This window comes from Diadema setosum, chromosome 4 (genome assembly GCF_964275005.1).
Source record: "Diadema setosum chromosome 4, eeDiaSeto1, whole genome shotgun sequence".
NCBI lineage: Eukaryota > Metazoa > Echinodermata > Echinoidea > Diadematoida > Diadematidae > Diadema > Diadema setosum.
In genome coordinates, this window is record NC_092688.1 from 8,321,140 (window position 1) to 8,348,211 (window position 27,072).

Here is a 27,072-nt window from a genome sequence, read left to right on the forward strand (position 1 = left end):
ATATCTATCTATATATATATATATATATATATATATATATATATATATATATATATATATATATATATCGTCGCTGGGGTGACAAGACCTCGTATCTACCAAAATGTCAAATGTTCAGGAGAGCCAAAAAACATGCTGGCCAAAGCACTGTGGCAAATGGGATAGCCTTTCCTTTAAGTTTGACATGCTGTGGTGGCTTCATTTTTGGAGTAAGACAGGACATCACTCAACCCATTATTTGACCGTTAATCCAAAAAATTCATTTTCACCAAATTTGCAGATACGAGGTCTTGTCACCCCAGCGATGATATATTAATTATTCCATTAAGGCTCCTACTATAGGAGAGAAGACCATGCCACTGCAGAGAATGGCTGATTGTCACTTGATCAAAAAATCACACTTAGGGTATTCAATACATGTATGAATTTCTACAATGAGTGAAAGTTACATGCAGTAAAATGGCATTATAAAGTATTTCATTGCATCGAATGCAAAAAATATGGGATGGTTAGACATTCATGAGTAACTCTACAGCAGTAAAAAGTAAAAAATCTATGAACGTGTGTGCTAAAACAGAAGTATTTAATACTACACACATAGTACTTTCACATTGATATCAAATGTCTAAAATACTAGGCTATATTTTTATTATGTACTCCAGATTATCATGCATTACAATATATATATATATATATATATATATATATATATATATATATATATATATATATATATATATATATATATATATATGTTTGTTTGTTTTTTCAGCTTGAAAGCTCTGGTTGTTATAATTCCTAGGAAATGGTGTGTGTGTACCTTCGATGTGGAAAACCAATCGATAATCTAATGGAAAAATTTTTCTTTTAAATGTCCTTCATTCATTTTGGTTTCAAAGTACAAAGCGCTCATTATAGAACTACTTGTGATACATTGTATCATTTCGATAGTTCAAACACAACAGATTCTTCCATTCGTCATACCTTCTTGTTCTTGTTTTGTTTTTAACTCGATTGTCAGGTTTAAATCTCAGTAACAGTATAGCCAAGCTGGTTATTCGTGGCAACTGGGTTTACACCCCCCCTCCCCAAGTACATGACTTAACAACAAAAACATCTTACAAGTAAATAATAAGTAAATGAATAAACAAATGTTCAAAATACAACAAAACCAAACCCACCAAACCCAAAATAATGTCTATTACATGTGTTCCTTAAAAGAGATTGCTTGTTAATGTGTATTTGCCACAGCTATTCCCTTCACTTGCTGATAGTACCTTGTGACATACTCAAATTAGTACATCTCCAGACAACAATTTCTTGCAAGGCATCCTCCAATGTGCAGTGCTATTCCTGGCTATGGATTTTTGTGGTACAGTCTCATGTGCAGCCATTTTGATTTCCTTTCAGAACAGGAGAAACATACACAGCTATCATCTCACTTCAAACCAAATACCAGCTTCAGCCATTTAGGAGTTGAAAGAGTAGTTTTGCTGAACTACAACAATAACTGCACAATTATCTTATTACTATTTAATTTGAACCATCCAAAATTTGTACTGGAGTCAAAAGGGGCCTGAGCTTTCGATCCTAGCAGAATCTCGGAGGCAAAATGACAAACATGCAAGGAAAGCAATCATGTATAGGGACTACACACAACAAGAACAGTCAGGGATGGGCTAGGGACACCAAACAAAGAAAACAAAAGGGGAGGGCTAGAGGTCATGGGCAAGGAGCCCAACAGGTAAAGGGAGGGGGATTAAAGCAGGAGGGTAGACAGACAAAAGGCAGAGGAGGGTCAGTGATGGTCCCAAGGACAACGGGGCAATCTGGGAAGGATAAGGATGAACAGGGAGGCAACATCCAACAAGATAAGGAACAACAGAGGGATAAAGAAAGCAGTGAGCCCTAACCTGATGTACCAAAAAAACAACAACAATGTACTGAACAGCTGATCGCGTTATTTTGTATTGAATGCTCCAAAGTGTCAGAGATTTGGTAGACTTACAAATACAGCACACATGTATTTGCTGAAGTTGATGGACCATTATAGCTACAAACATAGGTTTAAATCATGCTGGACAAACTTTTAGGAGTGATTTCAATTTTTTTCAAACAGATTTTTCATATCCATTACTGCTTTTTTTTTCTGTTTTGACTAATTACACATTCAAACCTACATACCATTTTCAACAAAATATTTGCAAAGTATATTGCAAAAAAAGGAAACCTTGCAGTATTTGGAGGCAGTTTCCTTTTTAAAGCTTACACACACAGCTTTTTGTTACAACAGAAAATAGCCTCCCATGATTAAAGCAAAATGTAAAAAAAAAAAAAAAAAACTGCACATAAAAATAAAACAAAACAAAACAATGCCATTTCAAGCAGCTACAGTACACTGTGTTAAAGTGTGTAAAAGAGGATGGGCAAAACTCATGAAAGAGGAGAAGTACACATGTAAGCCTACATTGTATATATGCAGGGCTCGACACTAACGGTGGCCTGGTGGCCTGGGGTCACCAAAAATGAAAGTTGGGCCACCAAATAAAAAAAAAAGATTTGAAAGGTGTCATTTATTTATGTTAAGATGCTGCAACCCATGTTCCTGCCAATGAATATTTATACTTAGTCTTACCATTCAGCAGTTAAATTTTTTTATAAGGATGGATGAAAAGGACTGAATGAGTGCCTGAGAGTGAGTGTTGCGAGTTTGTTGAGGTTTATTTATGAGTAGATATGTCCAGCTTCCAATTCTTACTATGATAAAACTTAAAATATTTGACTCATCAAAAAAAAAAAGCAGGAATTTTAATTTTTTGTTTTGTTTTTTGGGGGCCACCAAATTTTTCTCTCGGGCCACCATAAATTTGAAATTGATGATTTTGGTGGCCCAATCGGGCCACCAAATAAAAAAGTTAGTGTGGAGCCCTGATATATGTATCATCGATATATAAAGTGTGAACAAATTGATAACTGCAAATAGTTTCACAGCAAATGCACTTAAGTATCAGAAATGAGGCACAACCTCTAGATCTGGCAGTTACCCAGGTAAATTCTCCAAGTTTTTTATTCACATTCACTAACTAAATTGAAACTAGCAATTCATGTGAAATATACTTTCTGGTTCATCCTTCGATCAAGTATACCTATATAAAAAAGCAGGTTGTACCCAGAAGTGTGTAAAGAAATCAAGAACTGTTGAATATTGCTCACTGAGAAAGGTGATGCTTATGTTTTGTTTTCAAAACAGGAGTCCATCTGAAACAGCAGACATCCACAAGCACAGAGCTTTGTCACTTTTATCAACCAATTTGCTCAAACTAATTCATTTGTTGTTATGGTATTTAAAAACATTATTCTTATCATTGCTATCAAAACTATAATGACCATTCTTTATTATGATCATCATCACTATCTTACTGTTATTATCATGACACTGTATCAATATCATCATAACTTTATACTTTTGTCATCATCACCATCATCATCATCATCACCATCATCATCAATAAGCATAATATGTTATACAGAAAACAAATTCATGGAACTGCATAATTCTAATTATACGGCCAAATCAGACAAAATTAGGAGAATTTATGAATGAAAATCAGTTATTGCATTATGTCCTGTCGGTCCACGGCCTGTCCTGCTGCCTCTGCCGATCGTAGATCCTCTTCGCCTTCTTGGAAAGAACCAGCGAGTCTCCAAGTCCTGCCCGATCCTTCCTCTTCCTCTGTACTGTATCCTCCTCTTCTTCCTCTCCTCTCCTCTCTCCATCACCCTGGTAAAACCTGTTCTCATGTGGGCTCCGCACGTAGCCTGCACTGGACGGGGCACCATGCATTGCACTCTGGTCTGTGCCGATGGCGTGAGAGAACCTGCAAGAGTTTCCATAGCGACACTTGCCAAAGTTTTGAAACAGGTGGCACACAAACTTTTGTCTGTGCCCTTGGACACTTTGGACTTGGTGTGAGTGCACTGAATCCCTGTCAGAGGCAGATGTGTTGGCTGGCAGTCTAGAAGTGCCAGGTGATGGCTCTTGGCTCCCTCCAGCAGGTAAGGGGCCCTGATTACCGCCAATATGCAGATATCTGCACTTGTCCCCAAATTTACAATTCTGAAACTTCTGGAACTTGTAACACACATTTCTTGGCCTGTGGCTGTCCATCTTCTCCTCCTCCTTCAGCTTCACATGCTTCTCTAAGATGGAAAGTTGCTTCTGCCGTTCCTGCTCATATGGATTTGCAAAGACGGATAAGCTGGGAAGGTTCTTTCCTTCTGTTACTGACTGGGATGCACCAAAGACTTCTGGAAGGGGTAGGCTATGTCTTGCATTTCTTTCGGGTTCAGACTGAAACTTCTGGTTGACATCAGCTGATTCTGAATCTGATGAACTAGATCCATCATGGCTGGTGAGCAGATTTGTCTGTTTGCCATGTTTTCTATAGACAGATAAAATAGAAGCATGCAGCTCAATATTTGCCTATCACTTCTATTTCAGTCACTTTCAGTTTCATATTGCAAGATGATTTTGTCCATTATGCACTTGTCAATGTAATGACGCACCCCACTACCCCCGGACATGGGTGCGTCATGGTCATTTTTTGACTGACCACACGGGGTTTTTGACGGACACCACAGTCACTTTTTTGACGGACAAAACGCTGCAAGTGACGAACACCACGGTCACTTTTTTGACGGACAACACGTTGAAAGTGACGCACACCTCGGTCACTTTTTTGACGGACATCCTCGGTACATTTGACGCACCCCCGCAAATACTGAAACGATTTTTGGATACGTTTTATTCAAGCAATTTCATTTTCTTTTGGTTCGTAAACATAATTTGAAAAAGTTTCGGCAAGTTTCCCTTACCATGGCCCTGTAAGCACCGTACTGTCATTCACCGTACATCACGCTGCTGCTACGATATTCCGTACAGTAATATGTATTCTGTGCATGCAATCCATACATGACAATCACGTGTGTGCAGATGCGCTGTGTGTGTGCGGCCATTGCTAGTCCGGTGGATGCATACTGCTGCAGCGCAGGTACACACCACGCCACAGCATTCCCGCGAGTCGAATAACTACCAAAGGAAGTGTCTTTGGTAACTACATACAGCCTAGTGCAGTTGCTGTAACTGTACGGAGACATTCGCACAGCGTTGAACTAAGTTGTTACATCGCTGAACAGTCCCTGGTTTGAGATTGAGTATGCATGATTTCATGGGTTTGTTGGAGGGAAAATGTAAGGAGAAAGGGTGGCTTTTAAATTATTTGCTTGCCAGATTCTGGCAAGCATTTTCCCCTCTTATTCCAAAACGCTTCCCGACTTTTGATTTTCACTTGCCGCGGGAAAGCGCTCACTGTAATTTCACTCGCGGTACGTGTATCCGGTAGCGTGCAAAAAATGCGTGTTATTTTCCATAGCCAAGTGACGTACCATGACGCACCCCTCGGTCAAAATTTTGACCGACAATGATGGGATTTTGACGCACCCCTCGGTAAAAAATTTGACGGAAAAAGCTGGTAAAATGACGAACACCTGGGTCACAAATTTGACGGACCAAACGAGGAAATGACGCACCCATGTCCGGGAGTAGTGGGGCGAGTAATTAGTATACATTGACAAGTGCATTAGTGACAGCAATAAACAGCGGAACGGAACCTTATCATAACATAATAAGGCCAGAATAGTCAGATATACCAGTGTTACCAGTAGTAATTTACTGGTACCTGAGGTAACATGGTAATTTTGCAGGCCCATTCCATTAAATGTTCTATTGTCTTTATCTCTGATATAACAGGATACAGATCAGATATCATAACAAATACATTTCAGTGGTACCAAGCAGCTTGTTAAAGCGTCCATATAAATGCATATTAAAGAAGTAAGTTTACCCTAGAATCTAGAAGTCCAGAACACTATGCTACGACTCATAGTTGGAATCTATCCGCAGAATAACGTATAAACGAGCTAAATTACAGTCAGAAATACTAGAACCAACTACAACAGATCGATTTTGTGTGCAGTGAATTACGTGAACGGATAATAAAGTTTAAAGTTTAAATCTTGTACAATAGATCTACTACTAGACCTACTAGTTTCTAGTACTAGTCGATCAGTTGGAGATCGCAGCGCGGCAGCAGCGTACATAAATACAGACAGACAGCACAGAGAGATCTGAACGGACGTGTCATGTCTGCTCCTGCTCTGATTTGATACGGACACACGCCAAGTTCAAAGATTTGGCGGGAAAATTGCAATCGGCTGTGGACCATCGGAACCCTCCTTCAATGCCCGGCCGACCCGAGCCCTGAGGATTTGTGCCATCAAACCCATCAAACTTGGGAGCCAAGGCCACAGCCAGCTGAAGCAATATAAAGTGGATACTTCTTGCTGATTCTGCTGAGGCACTTGTGGAGAGAGTTATTGGTGGACGGACTTATACAGTTAAGATTCGGTTACTTAACCTCATAAGTTGAAGGCCAAGGTAAGCTTGTTATTGTTGGCAAACTCCTTCTGCACAATTCTACTAATAAAAGCCGTCACTAACAAAGTAAGCGACCTTTTTAGGCGGGAAAAAAATGAATCAAAAGTACATCTGAATATGTTTGCAGATGAAACCTCATCTAGCGGCGAAGAGGCCTACCATCAGGCCGCTATGGATGTGCGTAGTTCAATATCACCTAGACCTAGCAAGCATATTGAAATAGGAAAGGGAACAGAAGACAGCGAAGATGAAGACAATGGCTGGAGAGTAGAAAGGAGGAAAAGAAAAGTTAGACCTAGATCTAAATCCACAGTGGAGACTCAGGAGGAAAAAAGAATTAGAAAAGAAAGTGTGTGTAATGAGACAGATAGATCTACTTCTAAAATGGCAACTACAGAAACGGGACAAAATCAAAGATCAAATATGGCGGTGACCATAGTGGGATTAGGTGAGCAAAATGTTTGTCAGATCAGCCCCGTCAAACTAGTACAGCACTTACATAAACAAATCGGGGAAGTTGAAAAAATGTACAAAGTGAAAGAAAAGCGGGTACTGAAAATCGTATGTAAAGACGAAAAACAGATGAAGAAAGCCTTAGAAATGAGTGAGTTGGCAGGGGTATTTGTGAAAGTTGAAAGAATACAATCAAAAGTGGTGGGTAGCAAAGGAGTCATCCATAGAGTTGATGAGCAGATTACTGAAGAAGAGCTGCAAGAATTGTTGAAGGACCAAGGAGTCATGCAAGTAAAGCGTTTCAAAAAAAGGATCGAAGGAGTACTAGGCCCCACACCTTCTGTGCTACTTTTTTTTGACACGCAACAAATGCCCACATCTATCACCTTTTTGTATCAAACATACAGAGTGCATGAATACGTAGCTCCCCTCACACGATGTTTCCAATGCCAACAATTCGGACACGTAAAAAGCCAGTGTAAGGGGAAAATAAGATGTGTGAGATGTGGTGATAACCACCACTTTGAGGAATGTCAAACAAAGGACAACCCAAAGTGCTTTAGATGTAAAGAAAACCATTCAGCGGCTTACCAGGGCTGCATCTACTACAAAGAAGCTAAAGAGATACAGACGCTCAAACTTGAGAACAAGGTGTCGTACGCACAAGCTGCAAAACAATATAAGTCGCAGCAGTCTACTGAAATGAATCGACAGAGTATGTCGAATACCCAACCCTCACAACAAGTAGAGACAACACAACAGGCCAGTGAAAAAAAGCGACAGAATTTACCCCAAGAGAATGAAAAAAATAGGACCCCCCAAAGCACACAATCAAATACAGTGGAAAGTCCGCCTCTGAAACAGAGAATAATTATGGTACATCAAGGAACCCAAACGGAAAAAAGAGAACCTGCTGAGGAAAAAAAAGAGCAAACAGGGGAACCAGAACAACCAGCCACGTCATCTTTCAATGTCAATGTTGATTTTTTGTCATTTGTCACTTTCATCATCAATAATCTGGATAAAGAAACAACTCATTCGAACAGAATTAGACTTGTGGTTGAAGCAGCCAAAAGATGCTTAGATATACAAGATGTGTCACCCGAACTCATTCATGAACGTCTTCAATGAGTCAAAATATTCAAAGCGAACAGGATAGTTCCCGTCGCACATATCATGTATTTAATATCCTTCAATGGAATGCCCAGAGCATGAATGCTCATGGAACAGAATTTTACAAAAAGTTGATAGAAGGTAAAGAACGGACAAATTTACCAGATATTATATGTATACAAGAGAGTTGGTTTACAGATTATAATGTTTTCAATATACCTGATTACAACCATGTTATTAAGAATAGAGGTTCAGGAGGTAGAGGCGGTTTGGTGATTTATATTCATAAATCTATCATTTTTCAAGAGATACAATCCCCATCTTCTGAAGAGTATCAACGAATAGATGTATTTTCTTTTAATAGACCAGTATCAATTATAAATTATTATAATCCATGTAAAAAATTAGATATATGTAAATTGGAAGATATGATTCAAAACTGTTTTACCGATTTCATATTGTTCGGTGATTTCAATGCCCACAGCGTAGTGTGGGGTGGAAGAAAAGAGGACAATAATGGAAAAGTGGTGGTTAAATTTTTAGAAAAGTATAATTTGGTTTTATTAAATGATGGATCAGCAACTAGACTGGACCCGCATACGGGTCTTTGGTCATGTTTAGATCTGACCATTGCTTCGCAAAAGTTTGCGCATGACTTAAATTGGAAAGTATTGGAAAGTAATTTTGGTAGTGATCATTTGGTTTTAAAATGCTCATTGATTCGAAAATATTCTAATGTAAAAGGAACAGGAATTAATGAAAAGGTGTGGTCATTTAAAAATGTTGATTGGAATTTATATAAGAAAAGAATTGCTGATAAATGTTTGCATTTGGATATATTACAAGTGATAGAAGATATGAATATTCAAGAAAAATATAATTTGATTGTAAGTTTGATTAATGAGGTAGCAGAAGAAAATATTAAAAAGGTATATATAGGTGGAAGAAAAGGAAAGGATCCAGCGCCATGGTGGACAGAGAAATGTGAACAGGTGATCAGAGAGAGAAATCGGTATAGAAATAGAGTAGGAAGGCATTATAAGACAGAAGATTTGGTAAAGTATAAAGAAAAGAAAGCGTATGCTCAGAAAGTTATAAGAGAAGAAAAGTATAAATACTGGCTCAAATACTGCCAGACGTTTAATCGAACGACGGATGTGGGTAAAGTTTGGAAAAAAGTGAAAGGATTACAGAAAAGTAAGGAGAATACTTATGTTAGCAGTGATTTATTTGAGATGGATAAGATGGCACCGGTAATAGATATATCACAAAAAGCAAATCTTATTGCTAAGGCGTTTCAGTTGATCGAAACAAATGATATATGTAGTTCAAAAGAAGAAGAAAAAAGGAAACATATTGAGAATGAAGTAATCAAAGTAAATTCATATGAGCAAGTTGATAGTCCTTTCAATGAGGAATTCACAATGAGAGAGTTAAAGAATGCGTTGAAAGAAATGAAAAATACAGCGGCAGGTAAAGATGGTATTAATGCTATCATGGTACAATCGCTACCTGAAATTATGTATAAATGTTTATTACAATTGTATAATGATGTATGGATTAAAGCAATTTTTCCAGTTGAATGGTATCAATGTATACAAATTCCTGTGTTGAAACCGGGAAAAGACCCCACAAATCCTACGTCATATCGCCCGATTACTTTAATCTCAGTGATGTGTAAGATCATGGAAAGAATGGTGAAAAACAGATTAGTATGGTATTTGGAGAGGAAGGATATATTAAATCCGTTTCAAGCAGGTTTTAGAAAAAATAGAAGTACTATGGACCAGTTGGTGAGATTAGAATCTGATGTACAAAAAGGAATGGCGAATAAAGAATATGTGGTTGTTGTGTTCTTAGATTTAACTAAGGCTTTCGATAAGATCTGGAGAAAAGGTTTACTTCAAAAGATAGAAGCGATTGGAATTAAAGATAGAATGTTAAGGTGGAGTGCTGCATTTTTGGGAAATAGACAATGTGTAGTAAAGTTAGATGGTATATATTCTGAAGAATATGTGCTGAAAAGGGGGACTCCCCAAGGAAGTGTTATGAGTCCAGTTTTGTTTAATGTTATGTTGAGTGATTTAAAATTGAAAGAAAATTGTGTTAAATTATCAGTATATGCTGATGATATAGCGTTATGGGGTATGAGTAGAAATTTATATTATTTGCAGAAGAAATTACAAAGAGCAATTGACGAAATTATGTCATGGTGTAGAGACTGGAAGATAGATGTTTCAGCCGAGAAATCAGCTGTGATGGTATTTACCAATAAACAGAAAAATAATGTTAAATTATTTTTTGAAGGATATGAAATTAAACAATATGTGGAATATAAGTTTTTAGGAATGTGGTTTGATCAGAAGTTAAACTGGAAAAAACATATTGATGTTATCAAAGATAAGGCTGTAAAGCGATTAAATTTGATGAGATGTGTTGCTGGTACACCATGGGGCAGTAACGGACAAATATTATTGACGGTATATAAAGGATTGATAAGATCAATTTTAGATTATGGATGTGAATTGTATGATGCTGCAAGTAGTAGCACAAAACGTAAACTTGATTGTATTCAATATCAGGCTTTGAGAATAGTTACCGGTGCAGTGCGTAAGACATCTCTTGAAGCTTTACAAGTAGAGTGTGGAGAGATGCCCTTAAAATTTCGCAGAAGTATATTTGTTGATAAGTATAGATTTTATTTAATGTCTTTTGAAAGGAAACGGCATTCTACAGTTGAAATATTACAGCCATGTTGGTATTACGATCGATTTCATTGGAAAACCGGTCAAGGCCCGCTTGTTATGAGGGCATGTACTTTGAATACAAAAGTTGAACAAATTTATGATTGTATATTAAAAGAACCGTACTGGTATTATGTACCTCCGAGAATATCATACTTTATTTTTGATAACATTAGGAAAAGAAGTGATACTGAGATAGAGGTAGCAAATTATGTAGAAGAAAGATTATTAATAAGATGGAAAGGGTATTTGAAAATATACACAGATGGATCAAGGCAAGACAATAACAATACTGGTGCTGCATTTTATGTTGATCAGTATGATATAGGTAAAGTTTTTAGATTACCTTCAATATGTATTATGAGAGCAGAATTAACTGCAATTATAATGGCATTAGAATGGTTAGAGAATTTTCGTAGTATTTCAGTTGTTATTTTAACTGATTCTCTAGCTGCGTTACAGGCGCTAGAAAATTTGTTCTCTATTACTAATGTTTTAGTTGTAGAAATTTTAGAGAAATTGAAATGTTTACAATTACAGGATATAGATGTACATTTTGAATGGGTACCCTCTCATAGAGGAGTGAAAGGTAATGAAATAGCTGATAATTTAGCAAAAAGGGGGTCTTTTAAAGAAAATATAGATGTAGATATTGCTTATACGAGACAAGAACTTACCAAATATATGGTGTCGTATTATAGAAATATTTGGCAAACAGAATGGGAAACATCAGAGAGAGGAAGAGATTTCTTCGGAATACAGTCACAGATATCTAAGGGAATACAGTTACAAGGAATGAGTAGAAAGGAAGAAGTGTTAGTACATCAAATTCGTCTGGGGAAATGTAGGTTGAATTATTATCTTTATGAAATTAATTGTCACGAAAATGGATTATGTGATTCATGTCAAGTATTAGAAACAATAGAACATTATTTATTGGAATGTAAACGGTATAAAAATGAAAGAAAATTGTTGCAAAAAATGTTGAAAATAAATGTATTGAATATTAGAAATATAATGAAGGTTAGTATAGAAGATAATTTTAGGGCTTTGTGTGTGTATTTAAATAATACAAAGCGTTTATAAAGATTGATTATTGTTATTGATATTGTTAGTATTTACTAGCAATACGCACACCTTGTGTGCTCGTATGTTTTGTTAAAAAATATACACACACAAAAGAGTATATTTATATGTATGTATATAGATGCACTGCACAAACTGCACTATTAACGGTGGAGGGAAATTGATCTCACACACTGCCACTTGACAGGTGAGCCGAAACCTAAAACAGAGTGAGTGTGACGTGGATCAACCGAACTGAGCTCATAGACTCTTTCATGGACTCCTACTATAGCATGGAGAAGACGTGGCGCAGATAATCAAATTGATTGAAAAGCGCCAATAAACACCACCACCAACCCAACCAACCAACTTGAGTTGGGCCTAACTGCGAAACACAGCCCGAAGCTCGCTCCCACAGTATAAACTTAACTCTGAGCTGTGTACAATTCAAGGGGCGCCCCGGGGTTAAGTTGGGCACAACACAATTGTACAGTATGTGGGACTACACCAAATAACGGGCCATCTGTCCCCGCACTGTTGCTTCTAAAAACACAGAATACCCCTGTCTCTGTGGCCAGGTTTACAAGGTTATACACGAATATATTACAATGAATTAAAAATCTCACACGTCACGTTCGTTCTGCGCTTTTAGGTCACCATCATGTTGGTCATTCTCGTCAGATTCGGAGTCAGAAGACGACGCATAGTCTGCTACAAGCGAGGCCATTTTCTCAGTCTATTCAAGAGATGGCGCTTTGAATTGTTTTTTTTTCCAGAGCCTGGTGGAGCTTGGCTGTTTTTCTCGCTGGCGACGTCGTAATTTTTTATACATGCCTATAAGCTCTCCCCATCAGGAAAGTTTGAAACCAATAATCTCATTGGCAAATGTTTCTCGTTGTCTTAAACAATTGAATGCCAATGAATCTGAGATAATGATTTCTAAATGATTTGGTATGTTGCTTATTAATCTTTGGGAATATGCATCTGCTTCTCCTAGCTGCTACAGTATTATTTTTGTGATGTTTTGCAGTAACGTGCCAGCACATAAAATCACAATAATCCATGTACTGTATATCATTAAAAGTAAAACCAAAACACAAATACAGTGTAGTAGTAAATATTGATCTCACAAAAAAACTTTCCAAGAAATGACTGGTTTGAAAGAAAATCTATATTACCTCTAATTATGGATTATAATTCTATCCTCATATTCTCATGGTTGAATCAATCAGTGTGAGCCAGAAGTCTAAATAAAAATGATAGACAAAGCTAAATACAGGCACTAGACTCTTTGTACATATATATCACTGCTGTCTAGGATATCTCATGCTATTATCATCCTATGATGTTGAATTGATGAACATTGTACAGGTGTCTGTGCGACAGGGTAATAAACTTGTACAGTGCACTCCTGTTATAACGAACACGGTTATAATGAAATTCCGGTTACAACGAAATTAAATTTAGGGCCGCAACATTATCAACTCTATGTATTTTTATTGTTTATTCATTCGGTTATAACGAAATTTCGTTATAACCAAAGAAAACTGCCGGTCCCCGAGGACTTCGTTATAATGGGAGTCCACTGTATGCATCCTTCTCTCATTTATCTCCCCTCCTCTCCGTTCTCTCTACCTCTCTTTATTTCCTCTCTCTGTCTCTCCAGAGATACATAACCCTAACCCTAACATAAACTGTTATAATGTGAATGCATTGTAATTAATGCAATCTTGAAGGAAGTAGACCAACATACAATGTAAATGTAAAATGGAAGGCTATGTACAGTATGAACATACGCAGCATGTACATGTCCATGTATTTCATATCGAATTTCATAAGTCACTTTGATACTGTTGGATGCATTGCTCCATTTTTACCGAGGCTTATATATGTGGGTTTTAGAAGAAACAGGTGCCATATTTTATGTTGTGGATGTACTTTTTGTTATTGAGTGTAAAGATTTATGTGTTACGTGTATATGAATGAATGACATGTGTGTTGTAATACAATGTATTGCCTTCTGTATTTCATTTTGAAATGTGTGCACTATGAACATGTTCATGTATGTGTAATTATGTATGCCACTTGATTCATGAACAGTTTCCATTTTATGGACAAATAACTGAAATGAAATGAAATGAAAATGAAATGAAGTAAAGAGTCAAATTCCAGTCCTAAGAACACACAGCAACAAACAACTCACAAAATAACACAGTGAAACAAAGCTATCATTCCAGGGGTAGAGAAGTTTAATAATTCGTGAAAACTGAGTGGAAGTGATAAATTATGTACAGTGCACAATGCATATTCAAAACAAAATAGATGAAAAGAAAGAAATATGCAAGTACATAATATGTAGATACACGTAGAATGAAGATAGGGAGAGAGAAAAATTCACAATCAGAACTTAATGTATACGTTATATCCATAGTTTTCATACAACTTCTATCGCAGAAACACATAATACAATGTATGTGTTGCAAGTGTATACAGTCACCTATCAGTAAAAAAAAAAAAAAAAAAATACCGGTAAGCATTGTGTCAATTTAAGAGGTACAATTATACATGCATGATAAACTCAGGTAGATCTGTACAGTACACTGGCAAAATGATATTGTTATTGACATTGTCTGTATTTTATACGATGTTAATCATTCATATTGCTAACCATCTACATGTACTATAAATCATTCATCTAATTAAAATCTGACATGCTTTCCGATCAGATGCAATAGTAGGAAAGTGGATTGTATCACCGCATGCTTTTTTTTTTTTTTTTTTGTGGCTCTGAATCCAATACTTGGAGGATGAAATTTCAGCCAAAAATAACACCATGCACTTATTCACAAAAGTCCTGAAAATTATGAATTTTGGCAAAACTATGAAAATTATTCACTCCGTTTTTTGACAATACGGTGTAGTAGACTTCAAGTGTACCCCTCTACAAAAAGTTATCATTCATTTCAGCGCAGTGTAAAATTGCATTATAATTCTGGACACAATTTTTGAAATGGAATAATCGACGTCTTTCACATCTTGTCCTTGCACCAGAATCACAACACATACCTCCAGGTACTTGTACCTTGATTTACCGTACACATTTGTACTTAGAGGACGGCAAAGAGAAAATCGACAAATGAGGTCTAACATGAACATTTCGAACAGTTCACGTGATAAAATCTTGTGATAAATCGACATCTTCTTCTAGAACTGTGGTGAAATGTGAATTTCTTTGCGTTTCTACATTTTTGTCATATTTGTTTTTTTCCAATTTCGTCCAATACAACGCTTTGTGAGGTTAGTCAATGAAGTCCCGCGTGTATTGAATGTCATTAATAGGAAGAGATGTGTGCGTCTGGAATTACCATGCTGTCTGGTAATACATGTACCTGCCATCTACTACCACAATTGTACATCCACATTGCTGTTGACCCCTACTGCAAAAACTTACAAAACTCTAGCAACTGTGAGCCAGTCAACTTCTCCTTTCTTTTCTCAACTTAGCAACTGTTCTACAGGTACAAATGAATTTTTCTTATCAATTATTCAAATCATGCAAGTGAGGTTGTAAGAACCTTACATTTAAACTACAAACTATATTGTATTCCCTAATATCTGTGTTTTACACAACTACTGGTATTCAGAATTACATTGCGATGTACACACATACATCAAATGCAACCACATACAATGTATACAGCTTTTCACACAATTACACATAAGAAGAAAATTAACTCCAATACTGGTAGCACGGGTTCAAGAGTCAATACCATTGTACACCTCAAAGGTCCAGCCATATGGATTGCACACTTGAAAATCCTGAAACTAATCTATTCCTACAAGGGCTAAGAAAATCTGCAAAACTCAGTGAGGGAAGTTATGATATTGAACATCTCTGACTTACAACATCACAGTCTTATTTTAGAGGATGAAATGTAAGCTCATGAATATCAATTGTTCAAATACATGTACTAATAAGATACAACATGTATATTGGTGTGAAGTATGGTATAATCGCTTATTTACCTGGAATCAATACCAATGTTGGGCAAGTGAGCTGACCTTGAGGCTTATAGCTATGTTGACAGACTCAAAATGAAGATACATGTATAAAGAGAAAAGATGATTGGCAACTGAGTGGTGACACAGGACACATTACCTTCAATAAAATTAGATTACTACAACATAGAATAAAGATGCTTCTAAACTGGCATTTGAGGTGGATTTCAAGTAACATGCAAACACATACAATTTCACCTTCATTCCTAAAACAAACCTTGTTGGTTACTTTGTATACTTCTTGACAAGCACTCTCCTCAATAGAAAACATAGCACATACATTGTGCCTCTACAAAGGTTTACAGTGGAGGAAACAAAAAGAAAATATTTTTACAAAGTAATAAAGGTAAACCAGCTTGACAGTGCCAAATTCATGTAATGAAGGTTGCTCCCCAATATTTTTCATCTTTTATTTATTTATTTATTTTTTTTTTGCATTTGGAAGAGTTAATCTGGCAAAAGGTATTACAGTGTATGTAAAGGTGCAGTCAGTGCACTATCAAATACACGTAACACGTCTTGAAATCTGCAAAGTCATGCCACTATTAAAATCCACATAATGGCTTTTATTCTATCTACATTTGCTGCCAAATAAAAGACTGACACTGGTACTACAGCCTACATGTATGTATGAAATGTCAAGGCAACTATGTAGAGATGTCAATATTTTTAAGAATGCACTTTACAAATGCCTTGTAAAATTGTTACATGATGAAATTCACCCATTTCTTACTCACGAACATTGTAAGTTCGCAAGCATTTTCTATGTCATTTCTACACAACCCAAAATAGAATGAAAATGAAACAAATGGTGAAAATTGAAGTAAATGAAAGCCTCAAACCAACAGAACACTGAAATCTACAATCATAGAGCATCAAAGAGGAAACACAAGTATTTAGAGTCTGCTCAATCCCACTGCCCCACTATCATTTGCAGACATGGATGTCCTCTAAAGAGTATGAGATATTAAGGGATTGTTATTGAAGTAAAACTTACTAATGACAGAATGAAGAGATATCACTAATTACACTCTTGGAGCTGCAAAGATGACAGTAATAGACTTTCGAAGATTTTGCACAATGATGAAAATAAACTAACAAGTGAGGAAAACTACACAACTCTCCTGACTTCAAAGAACCTCTTCAGGTAATACACTTGGCCTAGCGTCATGGCGACCAGTACTAGACTTTCGAAGAATGCCCACAGTACAACTCTTGAGTTGGTGTTGTCGTTAACTGTTGGAGTTGGGGGAAGAAGAGGAAGCAATTTCAATGGATTAAACATGGTCAGTACATACTTTCTTGCAAATAAAGGCATGCTGTAATCAACTCAAATGTAAATCTACCTGACAGTGTAAAACATTTCTCATATGTACAATAGATACCTGTACAAAGTTAAAGGGACTGTACAGTACTGGTTGAGGTGGGGATTCAGGTTTATAACATTCCTAAGTGAGTTAATGAGAAACCTCTTATGAAATATGAAAGAGCATGTAATTTTAAGAAGGATTCAACATTTATTTGATGAAAATTGTTTTTCAAATGGCTGAGATATCCAAACAAGAGACCTGCGGGTCTAGCGCTCACCTGAATATCGCAAGTTCACCTTTCGAGCAGTCACTAATCTAAATCATTCACAGCTCTACTAAAATTTGACCAGGCATTCTCAAGTAGAAGATGAAAATGTACAATAAGGGCCCAATTTTTTTTTAAAGATTCCTTAATTTGGGGGGATTGGGGGCTCCCTGGGGCCCTAGGGGTGGGGAATGGTGCCCATTTTGATAAATTCAGATCCTGACCCCCTAGGGATGCTACCTGCCAAGTTTGACGAAAATCCATCATGAGGTTTTCAGGAAGAAGCTGAAAATGTACAATTCAGGCCCCCGTTTGGACCTTCCCAACCTCCCCCCCAAGAGGGGCACCCCTGATTCTGCCATGAACAAACTTGAAACTACAGTCATCAATGTACTAACTCATAGTATCAACTTAGCTCTATCACTTCTGGTTCTAGAGAAGAAGATTTTTACAGATTCCTTAATTTTGGGGGGTTTGGGCCCCCTGGGGCCCCTGGGTGGGGCATGGTGCCCATTTTAACAAATTGAGATCCTAACCCCCTGGGGATGCTACCTGCCAAGTTTGGTGAAAATTGGTCATGGTGTTCTCAAGAAGAAGATGAAAATGTATAATTTAGGCCCCATTAGGACCCCTCCCCACCCCCCTCCCCTGGGTCCCAAGGGGGGCACCCCTGATTCTGCCATGAACAAACTTGAAACTACAGTCATCAATGTACTAACTCATAGTATTAACTTTGCTCTATCACTTCTGGTTCTAGAGAAGAAGATTTTTACAGATTCCTTAATTTTGGGGGGTTTGGGCCCCCCTGGGGGCCCCCTGGGTGGGGCATGGTGCCCATTTTAACAAATTGAGTTCCTAACCCCCTAGGGATGCTACCTGCCAAGTTTGATGAAAATCGGTCTTGGGGTTTTCAAGAAGAAGATGAAAATGTAAAAAGTTTACGCACGACGGACGACGCACGCCGGACGAAGGGCGATCGCAATAGCTCACTTGAGCCTTTGGCTCAGGTGAGCTAAAAAGTGATAATAATAAAAGGCGACAGGCCATGCCTTTTATTAGGATCTCTTTGTTTCACCTTGTTTATGGATATCTCAGCCATTTTGAAACCGATTTTCACCAAATAAACTTTTGATACCCTTAGAATTGCATGCTATTTGACATCTCATAGAGTGGTTTCTGAATATCTCGCAAAATGTTAAAAGCTAAATCCTCACCTTGACCAGAACTGTACACCTTACAGTCCCTTTAATATCTTTCACATCAAAGAAAGCAATCTCTAAAATAAACACATGTTAAAGAATGTTTCAACAAAAGAAGTAATAAATCTCCCATGTAAGGGTGAACCATGCATGCAGAGGTTACTCCAGTGATACAAATGCACACCAAAATTCAATATAAATTTCAACCATGGACTCTAAATCTGAAGAACAAACAAAGCATGGAAGATAATAAGACTCTCCTACATGTAGTAACACTGTACAGAATTTTTTTAGCTTTATGTTGAAAATAGTACAAAAGGCATAATAACATATTCTCATAAAACAAATATCATCTCCTGCCAGAAACCTCTTTCATCATCTAGTTTGTGTGGTTCTTTTACAACAAATGTAAAAGATTAACCTTCATCTTAACATTTGATCTAGATACTCATACATGTACATATTTTCCAACTGCTGTAATGGCAATTGCCAAGGAGGATGAAAACAAAAATGGTGACATGAGCAAGACTTGCGACAACAAAATAATATTGATAACTCATATAATGGTGACACTGAATCTCACAGGTGAAGCATCTCAGTAACTTACTTGATCTGTGCACTCTCTCCCGAACTTCCATGTATTCCAACTCATGCTTGACTCCTGTAAGCCCTGTTGCTAATTCATTTACCATTTCTTCAAGTTTACTGTGGTGTTCTGTCATTGGTCATGTTGGGCATCAGGAAAAGAAAATTCGAGAGAGAACACAATATCACATTAGATATTACATCAGACAGGTAATAAAGCAGCACACATTGTGTTGCACAGACTGTATCTTACATCATTTGTAAAATGGTCAGAACATTTTTTTTTTTTTTTTTTTTGAAATGCATTCAAAGATACCTGTACTGGGTTTGAGATCTATTCTCTCAATATCGTCAACCTTATGCCAAAAGGCCCTAAACACCATAGACTTTGTACACTATTAGTGCCCTTTTGGCATAAGGCCGACGATATTTCTCTCACTCTTTCTTATTGTTTAATGATTAATTGAGTCTGTGTTCTGTTCATCACAAGGAATCTTACAATGTACATATAATCTGGTAATTTATTACAGGAAGTTCATGAATTATGAAGTTACTGAATTTCCTGAAACTTTTCACCAAAAAACAAAAAACAAAACAAAAACAAAAACAAAAACAAAAACAAAGCAACAACAACAACAACAACAACAACAACAACAACAACAACAAAATGGACTGCACTTGTTGGATCACATTTCCTTTTTTGATAAACAAAGAACACAGACTAATTTTGGCCCCACATTCTTCTCATTAATAGCATAAAATGAAATAAATCAATGCTTTTCTATTACAAGTGCTGGTAATTGTTGAAATATAATGTTCTGTATCCTGGTGCTCACTCATCCCTTTTTTTTTTTCTTTTTTTCCCCCTTCTTCTTCTTCTTCTTCTTCTTTTTCCATCCTGGGTAATGTATCTGAGCACAGTGGCAGATCAGTAGACACGACAGGGTAGACTAATCTAGTAAAAAAAGAAGCTCATTTCCGGAGTGGTTTATAAGATCCATCTTCTGTTAATCATTTCTTTTTCTTTTCTTTTTTTTTTTTTTTTTTTGTTCAGGGAGAATGAAATCACATAACATTCACAGATGCACATGAATATTTTACCAATATGTAGGCCCTACGGCATACTCTGCACATAATGTAAATATCGATGCATACCCTCTGTTTCAATTCCCTGGTCTTTAGGAGAATCGCCAACATCCATAGAAAACATGACAATCTTTGGTGTCATGGTTGACATCTTATTACTGAAGCAATACTTGTAAACACCATCCATGTGCGCAGCAAAGGTGTACTTTCCATTTGATTCACGCTCTCCTGTATGAATTGTTTTTCCATCTGGTCCAGAGATCTGAAAGCAAGCACAAATTTCATTTTTTTTGTGATGAGTGCATATACAAATGTATATAGTTTCTGCGAGGTACCGGGTACATCTTTTACAAAGAAGTTGAAGATTGCTTTTTTTTTTCTTTTACAAAGAAGTTGAAGATCATGCACGGACTTGTCAACATCTCACAGGACCACTTCTTCTCCCAACCTACAAGTAGAACCACAAGAGGGCATTGTTTCAAGATCCAAAGAGAACATTGCAGATTGGATGTTAGAAGCAAGTCTTTCAGCAGACGTACAATATAGGACTGGAACAGCTTGCCGGAACACATAATGGTCTTGTCAACAACTGAAAAATTCAAACAATATATTGATAAATATTGGTGGGAGCATCATTTTGATCTCCCATGACTCCACTCCTGCGCATGTTGTACTCAGTTAATTAAGTACAGGCCAAATAAGAAGCAGTGATCTGGAGTTACAGGCCAACACCTTCTTCCTGTACCAGATGATGATGATGATGATTGTTAGTTTAACAATATTGTACCAGTGCAGCATTTTAATGCTTTTTCATATGTGACAAGGAACAGGAAGCTGATGAATTGGATTTTAGTCCGATGAATCAAACTCCCTGTCCAAAGATTAACTCAATCACAGACTTTCTTAAATACTTTTAATGGTGCACAAGATCAAAGTAACAAACTTTACATTGTGCATTATTGTCATTAGTTTCTGGAATATCAATGCAATAGGGCTTTATATTACCGTACACATTCACACTGCACCGACACACTGTCACTGTGTCTGTGTTGCCTGTTGGGACAAGCTATCAAATTAACAAATGTAATTAATGCTCTGAGGAGAAAGGAAGCACTTCTAGTTCTATACAGAATGTAAGATTTTGTCAATAGAATGTGATAAAGTACACCTAAAAGTAAAGTGTCCAAGTAATAGTATGGGTAGTTTCAAGGCAGACAATCAAGCAAGGAGTCTGCAGGCCCTTTTTTCCTTTTTCCATCGTATCTGTGACTCGACTGTCCACAAATTCAAATTTAGATCTCAAGTATCACCACATCACAGTGTAATAATTGTGCAAATATCCCAACGTCCAGTAAAACAACATGTACAACATCCCCAGTATTCGGTCACTTAAGCTTTTCTGCAATACAACGTGTATTTTTCAAACTAAAATAATACATACATACATCATATCCACAGCAATGTACGTGAAATATATCAAATTTCTTTAATCTCAATTTTCATTTTGTAACTTAAATATCACACAGAATTTCACAAAATCGCAAAATACATCACCTTGAAAATTCCCCAGTGCAGTATACGGTCACCGCCACCAGTATTCGGTGATGCGATATGCACGTTCAAAGTCAATGCGTGTTCAAGGCAGCTGAAAAACGCGCACGCGCTACCATGTTGGCGCAAAATTGCATCGGGAACGTTGTGGTGCCCGAATACTGGGGACTCGGCACTTGCATTCAACCCTTGTACAAATTGAGACACTGTATCGGCACGTGCGGAAATTTTGTTTTTCTTGTGCGTTTTTGAGGATACCATCACACTCCACAAGCTTGCGATAAGCAAAAAAACCCGCGAGAGAATGGCCTATTTCTTGATTTTTAGTGCTTTTTCGGCGACCCATACTCTTAAAACTGGGCCTTATCCGCGCGTGCTTTTGGAAAGTAGCACCGATTCTGCACTTTTGACGGTAAAATTTGGGATTTTGGATGGATTTTTGGAGGGGGTTAAGGGAGTTTCCTGTTGTCAGTTGTGAATGAGTGTGAAAGTATGTGAATTGATGTGATTTGCGTGTGTTGTGACAGTTGAACTTACTGGCTGGTGACTAGTGAAAAGTGACCGAATACAGGTAGCTGACCGAATACTGGTACTCTTACACGTACCCTAGCGCCTAGGCGTAGTTCCATTTCAATTTCAATCAATATGCTACAGACAGCCATGGCCATGCCATGTTGGGCATATATGTTAATATGGGCAGACTGGCACACTCATTGTCACTCGCACTCACACTGCCACTGCGGTTGTCAAAAAAAGTGTAAAAACGGTAGGGGGCCTATATAGATTCCACTAAAATTCTCCTTAAAAAAAATGATGTTCATTGCTGACGTACATATGCTGATATGTGTGAGCATGTACATGCATATGATTTGCTACGCAAAGACTCCTTACTTTTGATAATACAGTTAATTTACAAACCTCAAAACATACCTTCACATCAATATCTAAAAATCCACCTTCCGCAACCTCAAAAGTAAGGGCCATCCTGGTTCCTGAGGACACCCTGTCGTGAAAACATTCTTCTGCATGGGCATCGATGGCGATGAAATATGCTTTCGCTGTTGTTAATAAAGCAACAGTGCAGGCAAGGAACAAGATATGGTCATAATTCGCCATGTTTCTCAGCAGAATAAGGCACTTTCTCTTGGACTTCGGTTCACCGTACTGTTCAGAAAGCTGAGGTTGTATTAAGGGGGCCTGGAATTTGAATGTTCTTTCGGAAATAACATACAACTTACAAATGAGCCTGTCGCCGCTGTGCGGTGTAGTAGCGACCGTACACAGTATCCCACGTACAGTTGAGTGCATGCAATGAAGGCGCCTTGCAAGTCAAGCAATGCCACGCGTACCAAAGCACTGGGCTAGGACTTCCGCCTCTAGTCGTTGTGTGTTTCTGAGTACAGCTAGAGCAGATATGAAGTGCACTACAACACATACAAAATTGAATAAGCAATCAATCGTCAATTTCTATTATTACTGATCGGTGTTTAATTTCTACTTTATAGTCAACAAAAATTATTAAAAAATAATAGATATTTTTAAAAAATATAATGATATTTATTCTGAGGGTGATAACGGTTTTGAGAATTAAATCTTTGTTGAAAATACATCTAGCACATGCACTCGTGCATCTCCATAAACTTCTGTAAGTTCTACTCGGCCTTGCTGTTGCGAAGCTGCGACTACTATGACCAAGGAGCTATTACAGTGAAACCCCGTTATAACGAGTTCGGTTATAACGAGGAACCGCTTATAACGAGGTGATCGCGTCGGTCCCGTTTTCCTTTGCGTGTAAACCTATGGCAGAACGAATCGGTTATAACGAGTTCGGTTATAACGAGATTCCGGTTATAACGAGGACAATTTCGGTGCATCATGATAAAGAAAAACATAAGCAATTTGATCGGATATAACGAGGTTCTATTTCTTGACTAAATTGCCGCTTTCAAACACGCGACAAACGAAACCCTGAAAACCGAATCACGCTATCCACGTCTTTTTCCGTTTTGCAGAGAACCGTTCCTTCCATGTTTTCTTCTAAATCACGCGATAAGACACAGGAATGTCTTCCGATGTTCCTACTAAATCATTAAACATAATCATTCGATTTTCTTTTCCGCGAGATACGCGTGCGTGATATTAGGGCAGACCACACCGCAACGAGAAATAAAAAAGATAACGCATTCAAAAACTTTTCATGTAGCGACACTTGTGGCCAAAAATGGACAATTGGAATGCGTGTGCAACTCATTATTATATCCTTTCCATTTTTAGTTCCGACTTCCAGTTCTTTTGCTGCTTAGCAAATATGAGTGTGGATGATTAAAGCCGAAATAATTAATGAAATCAGCGCGATCCCGTCGGGTGACAGTAGCGTAAAAATAGTTGAATAACGCATGTTAACCTACTTAATCGGTGTTCAGAAAAAGAAACGAACGGATTTATTAATTTGAATAGATCTGGATTTGTTCTTTATCATTAACAAATGATAATTTAAATATGAGTGTGTATGATTAAAGCCGAAATAATCAATGAAATCATCGCGATCTTGTCGGGTGACAGTAGCGTAAAAATAGTTGAATAACGCATGTTAACCTACTTAATCGGTGTTCAGAAAAAGAAACAAACGCATTTATTAATTTGAATAGATCTGGATTTGTTCATTATCATTTAACAAATGATAATTTAACTATGAGTGTGTATGATTAAAGCCGAAATAATTAATGAAATCATCGCGATCTCGCCGGGTGAGAGTAGCGTAAAAATAGTTGAATAACGCATATTAACCTACTTAATCGGTGTTCGGAAAAAGAAACAAACGCATTTAACAGTTCAGGCAGGGCTGCACACTGGCGCCGGTCCGACGGTCAAAGACCGGTAAAAGTCACTGTCGGACCGGTAACTTTTCAGGAAATCCACAAGTTACCGGTCCGACATGACCAGTAAGAAAAAAAAAAAAAGCATTGGTGGGGTCAGTAGAAAGAAAAAGAGCAGCCCCGATCAGGGAGAAACAGAATGCAAGATATCGCACTGTTCAACAAGTTTTACGCAAGTTTTCGTTTATGTCTACCGGTGCACTTTGTACAGTAAACATACATTAGTTTTGAGCACTAGCAGTCGACCAGTTATTTGCCCTCGCTTGCGCATTTGGCGCTGCTCACGCACTGCCATGCAATGCAATACATGCAGAGCATGTACAGTGTAACTGCTTTTCGTTTGCTTGCAATCGGCGGTCATGCCAGACAAGAAGCATTGATAGAAGCGCACGCATTTCTGGGTCATTTTACTCATTATTTTTTTTTTTACGCAAGATCGATCAGATCCCGGCTTTTCGCAGCAGCGTGGCAGTTATGTTAGAACTAATTTACTTGTGTCGATTTTTAGAAAAAGTAAAAACACATCGATATTCAGCGATACAGTAAATGGATCTGATTGCGTTCATTTTCATTTTACACAGTCATTTCACAAATGAATATATTCATTCGCTCAGAATGGTCTCATAATGAAGATAGGCGCAAAAAGGATCACGAAATCGGCTCTTCCGTGTACTTTTTAAGAACGCATGCACAAAATGTGAATAGATAATACTAGGGAGGAAAAAAAATCATGAAATCATGGCAGTCCCGCTTACATATTTGAGGTAGAAGTCGTCCCAAAAAGGATCATGAATTCGACCGGCCGCGTCGTATCTTTCAAAAGCTTATGTACGAAATGCGAAGAGATTATAGAGGTGAAAAAAAAAAATAAAGGACACATTTTGGTGAGTGCATCATAAAAGATTACAGCCGAATAACAATTCATGAAATCAACGCAATCCCGTTGAAATTTGAGGAAATAATAGGCGCAAAAAGGATCTTGAATTCAGTCCTGCATGCCGTGTTGGTTATCAAAAACGTATGAACAAATGCGACGAGATTATCGGGAGAAAAATAAAAAAAACACATTTTACCCTTCTGGTGCGTGCATCATAAAAAATTACATCTGAAGTAATTCATGAAATCGCCACAATCCCGCTGATATTTGAGGTAGAAATAGGCGCAAAAAGGATCGTGAATTCGGCCGTGTCGTATACCTTTTAAGAACGCATGTACGAAATGGGAAAAGATTAGCGGGAGAAAAATAAAGGACACATTTTCACCCCTTTTGGCGCTTGCATCATATAGATTACAGCCAAATAGTAATTCATGAAAATTTCACAATCCCGTTGGAATTTGAGTAAACAATAATTACATAGGCGCAAAAAGAATATCGAATTCGGCCCTGCATGCAATGTATAATTTTGAAAACGCATGCACAAATGCGAAGAAATTATCGGGAGAAAAATAAAGAACGCATTTTCAACCCTTCTGGTGAATGTATCACAAAAGATTTCAGCCGAAATAATTAATGACATATCGCAATCCCGCTGATATTTGATGTAGGAATAGGCGCTAAAAGGATCGTGAATTCGGCCGTGACGTATAGGCATGTACGCAATGCGAAGTGATTATTGGGTGAAAATACAGGACACATTTTCAAACCCTTTTGGCCCGTGCATCATAAAGATTAGAGCCGAATAATAATTCATAAAATCATCGCAATCCCGTTGAAGTTTGAGGAAACGATAGGCGCAAAAGAATCATGATTTTTGGCCGTGTCGTGTATCTTGTAAGAACGCATTTACGAAATGCGAAGAGTTTATCGGGGAAAAATAAAGGACACATTTTCAACCCCTTTTGGCGCGTGTATCATAAAAGATTGCATCCGAAGTCATACATGAAATCATCGCAATCCCGCTGATATTTCAGGTAGAAATAGACGCAAAAAGGATCGTGAATTCGGCCGTGTCGTATACCTTTCAAGAACGCATGTACGGAATGCGAAGAAATTATGGGCAGAAAAATAAAGAACGCATTTTCAACCATTCTAGCTGGTGCGTGCATCACAAAAGATTACATCAGAAGTAATTCATGAAATTGCCACAATACGGCTGATATTTAATGTAGAAATAGGCGATAAAAGGATCGTGAATTCAGCCGTGTCGTATACGCATGTACGAAATGCGAAGAGATTATTGGGAGAAAAATACAGGACACATTTTCAACCCTTTTTGGCCCGTGCATCATAAAAGATTACAGCCGAAGTTATTCATAAAATCATCGCAATC

General features: G+C 37.5%; 2 protein-coding genes across 2 annotated transcripts; both read right to left on the reverse strand.

Annotated features, from left to right (window-relative positions):
- Nucleotides 1-3,493: 3,493 nt before the first annotated feature.
- On the reverse strand, nt 3,494-12,633 carry LOC140227465 (uncharacterized). Its single transcript, XM_072307869.1, has 2 exons — nt 12,498-12,633; nt 3,494-4,442 (listed from the first exon to the last, which is right to left on the reverse strand). Exons 1-2 carry the CDS (start codon nt 12,596-12,598, stop codon nt 3,620-3,622), a joined length of 924 nt encoding a protein of 307 aa, XP_072163970.1. The 5' UTR covers nt 12,599-12,633; the 3' UTR covers nt 3,494-3,619.
- Nucleotides 12,634-15,127: 2,494 nt separating this feature from the next.
- LOC140227543 (transmembrane emp24 domain-containing protein 2-like) lies at nt 15,128-23,201 on the reverse strand. The gene is made up of 4 exons (XM_072307948.1): nt 22,857-23,201; nt 20,445-20,637; nt 19,312-19,419; nt 15,128-17,166 (listed from the first exon to the last, which is right to left on the reverse strand). The coding sequence occupies exons 1-4, from the start codon at nt 23,040-23,042 to the stop codon at nt 17,042-17,044; spliced, it is 612 nt and encodes a 203-aa protein (XP_072164049.1). The 5' UTR covers nt 23,043-23,201; the 3' UTR covers nt 15,128-17,041.
- Between the last annotated feature and the right edge of the window lie 3,871 nt (nt 23,202-27,072).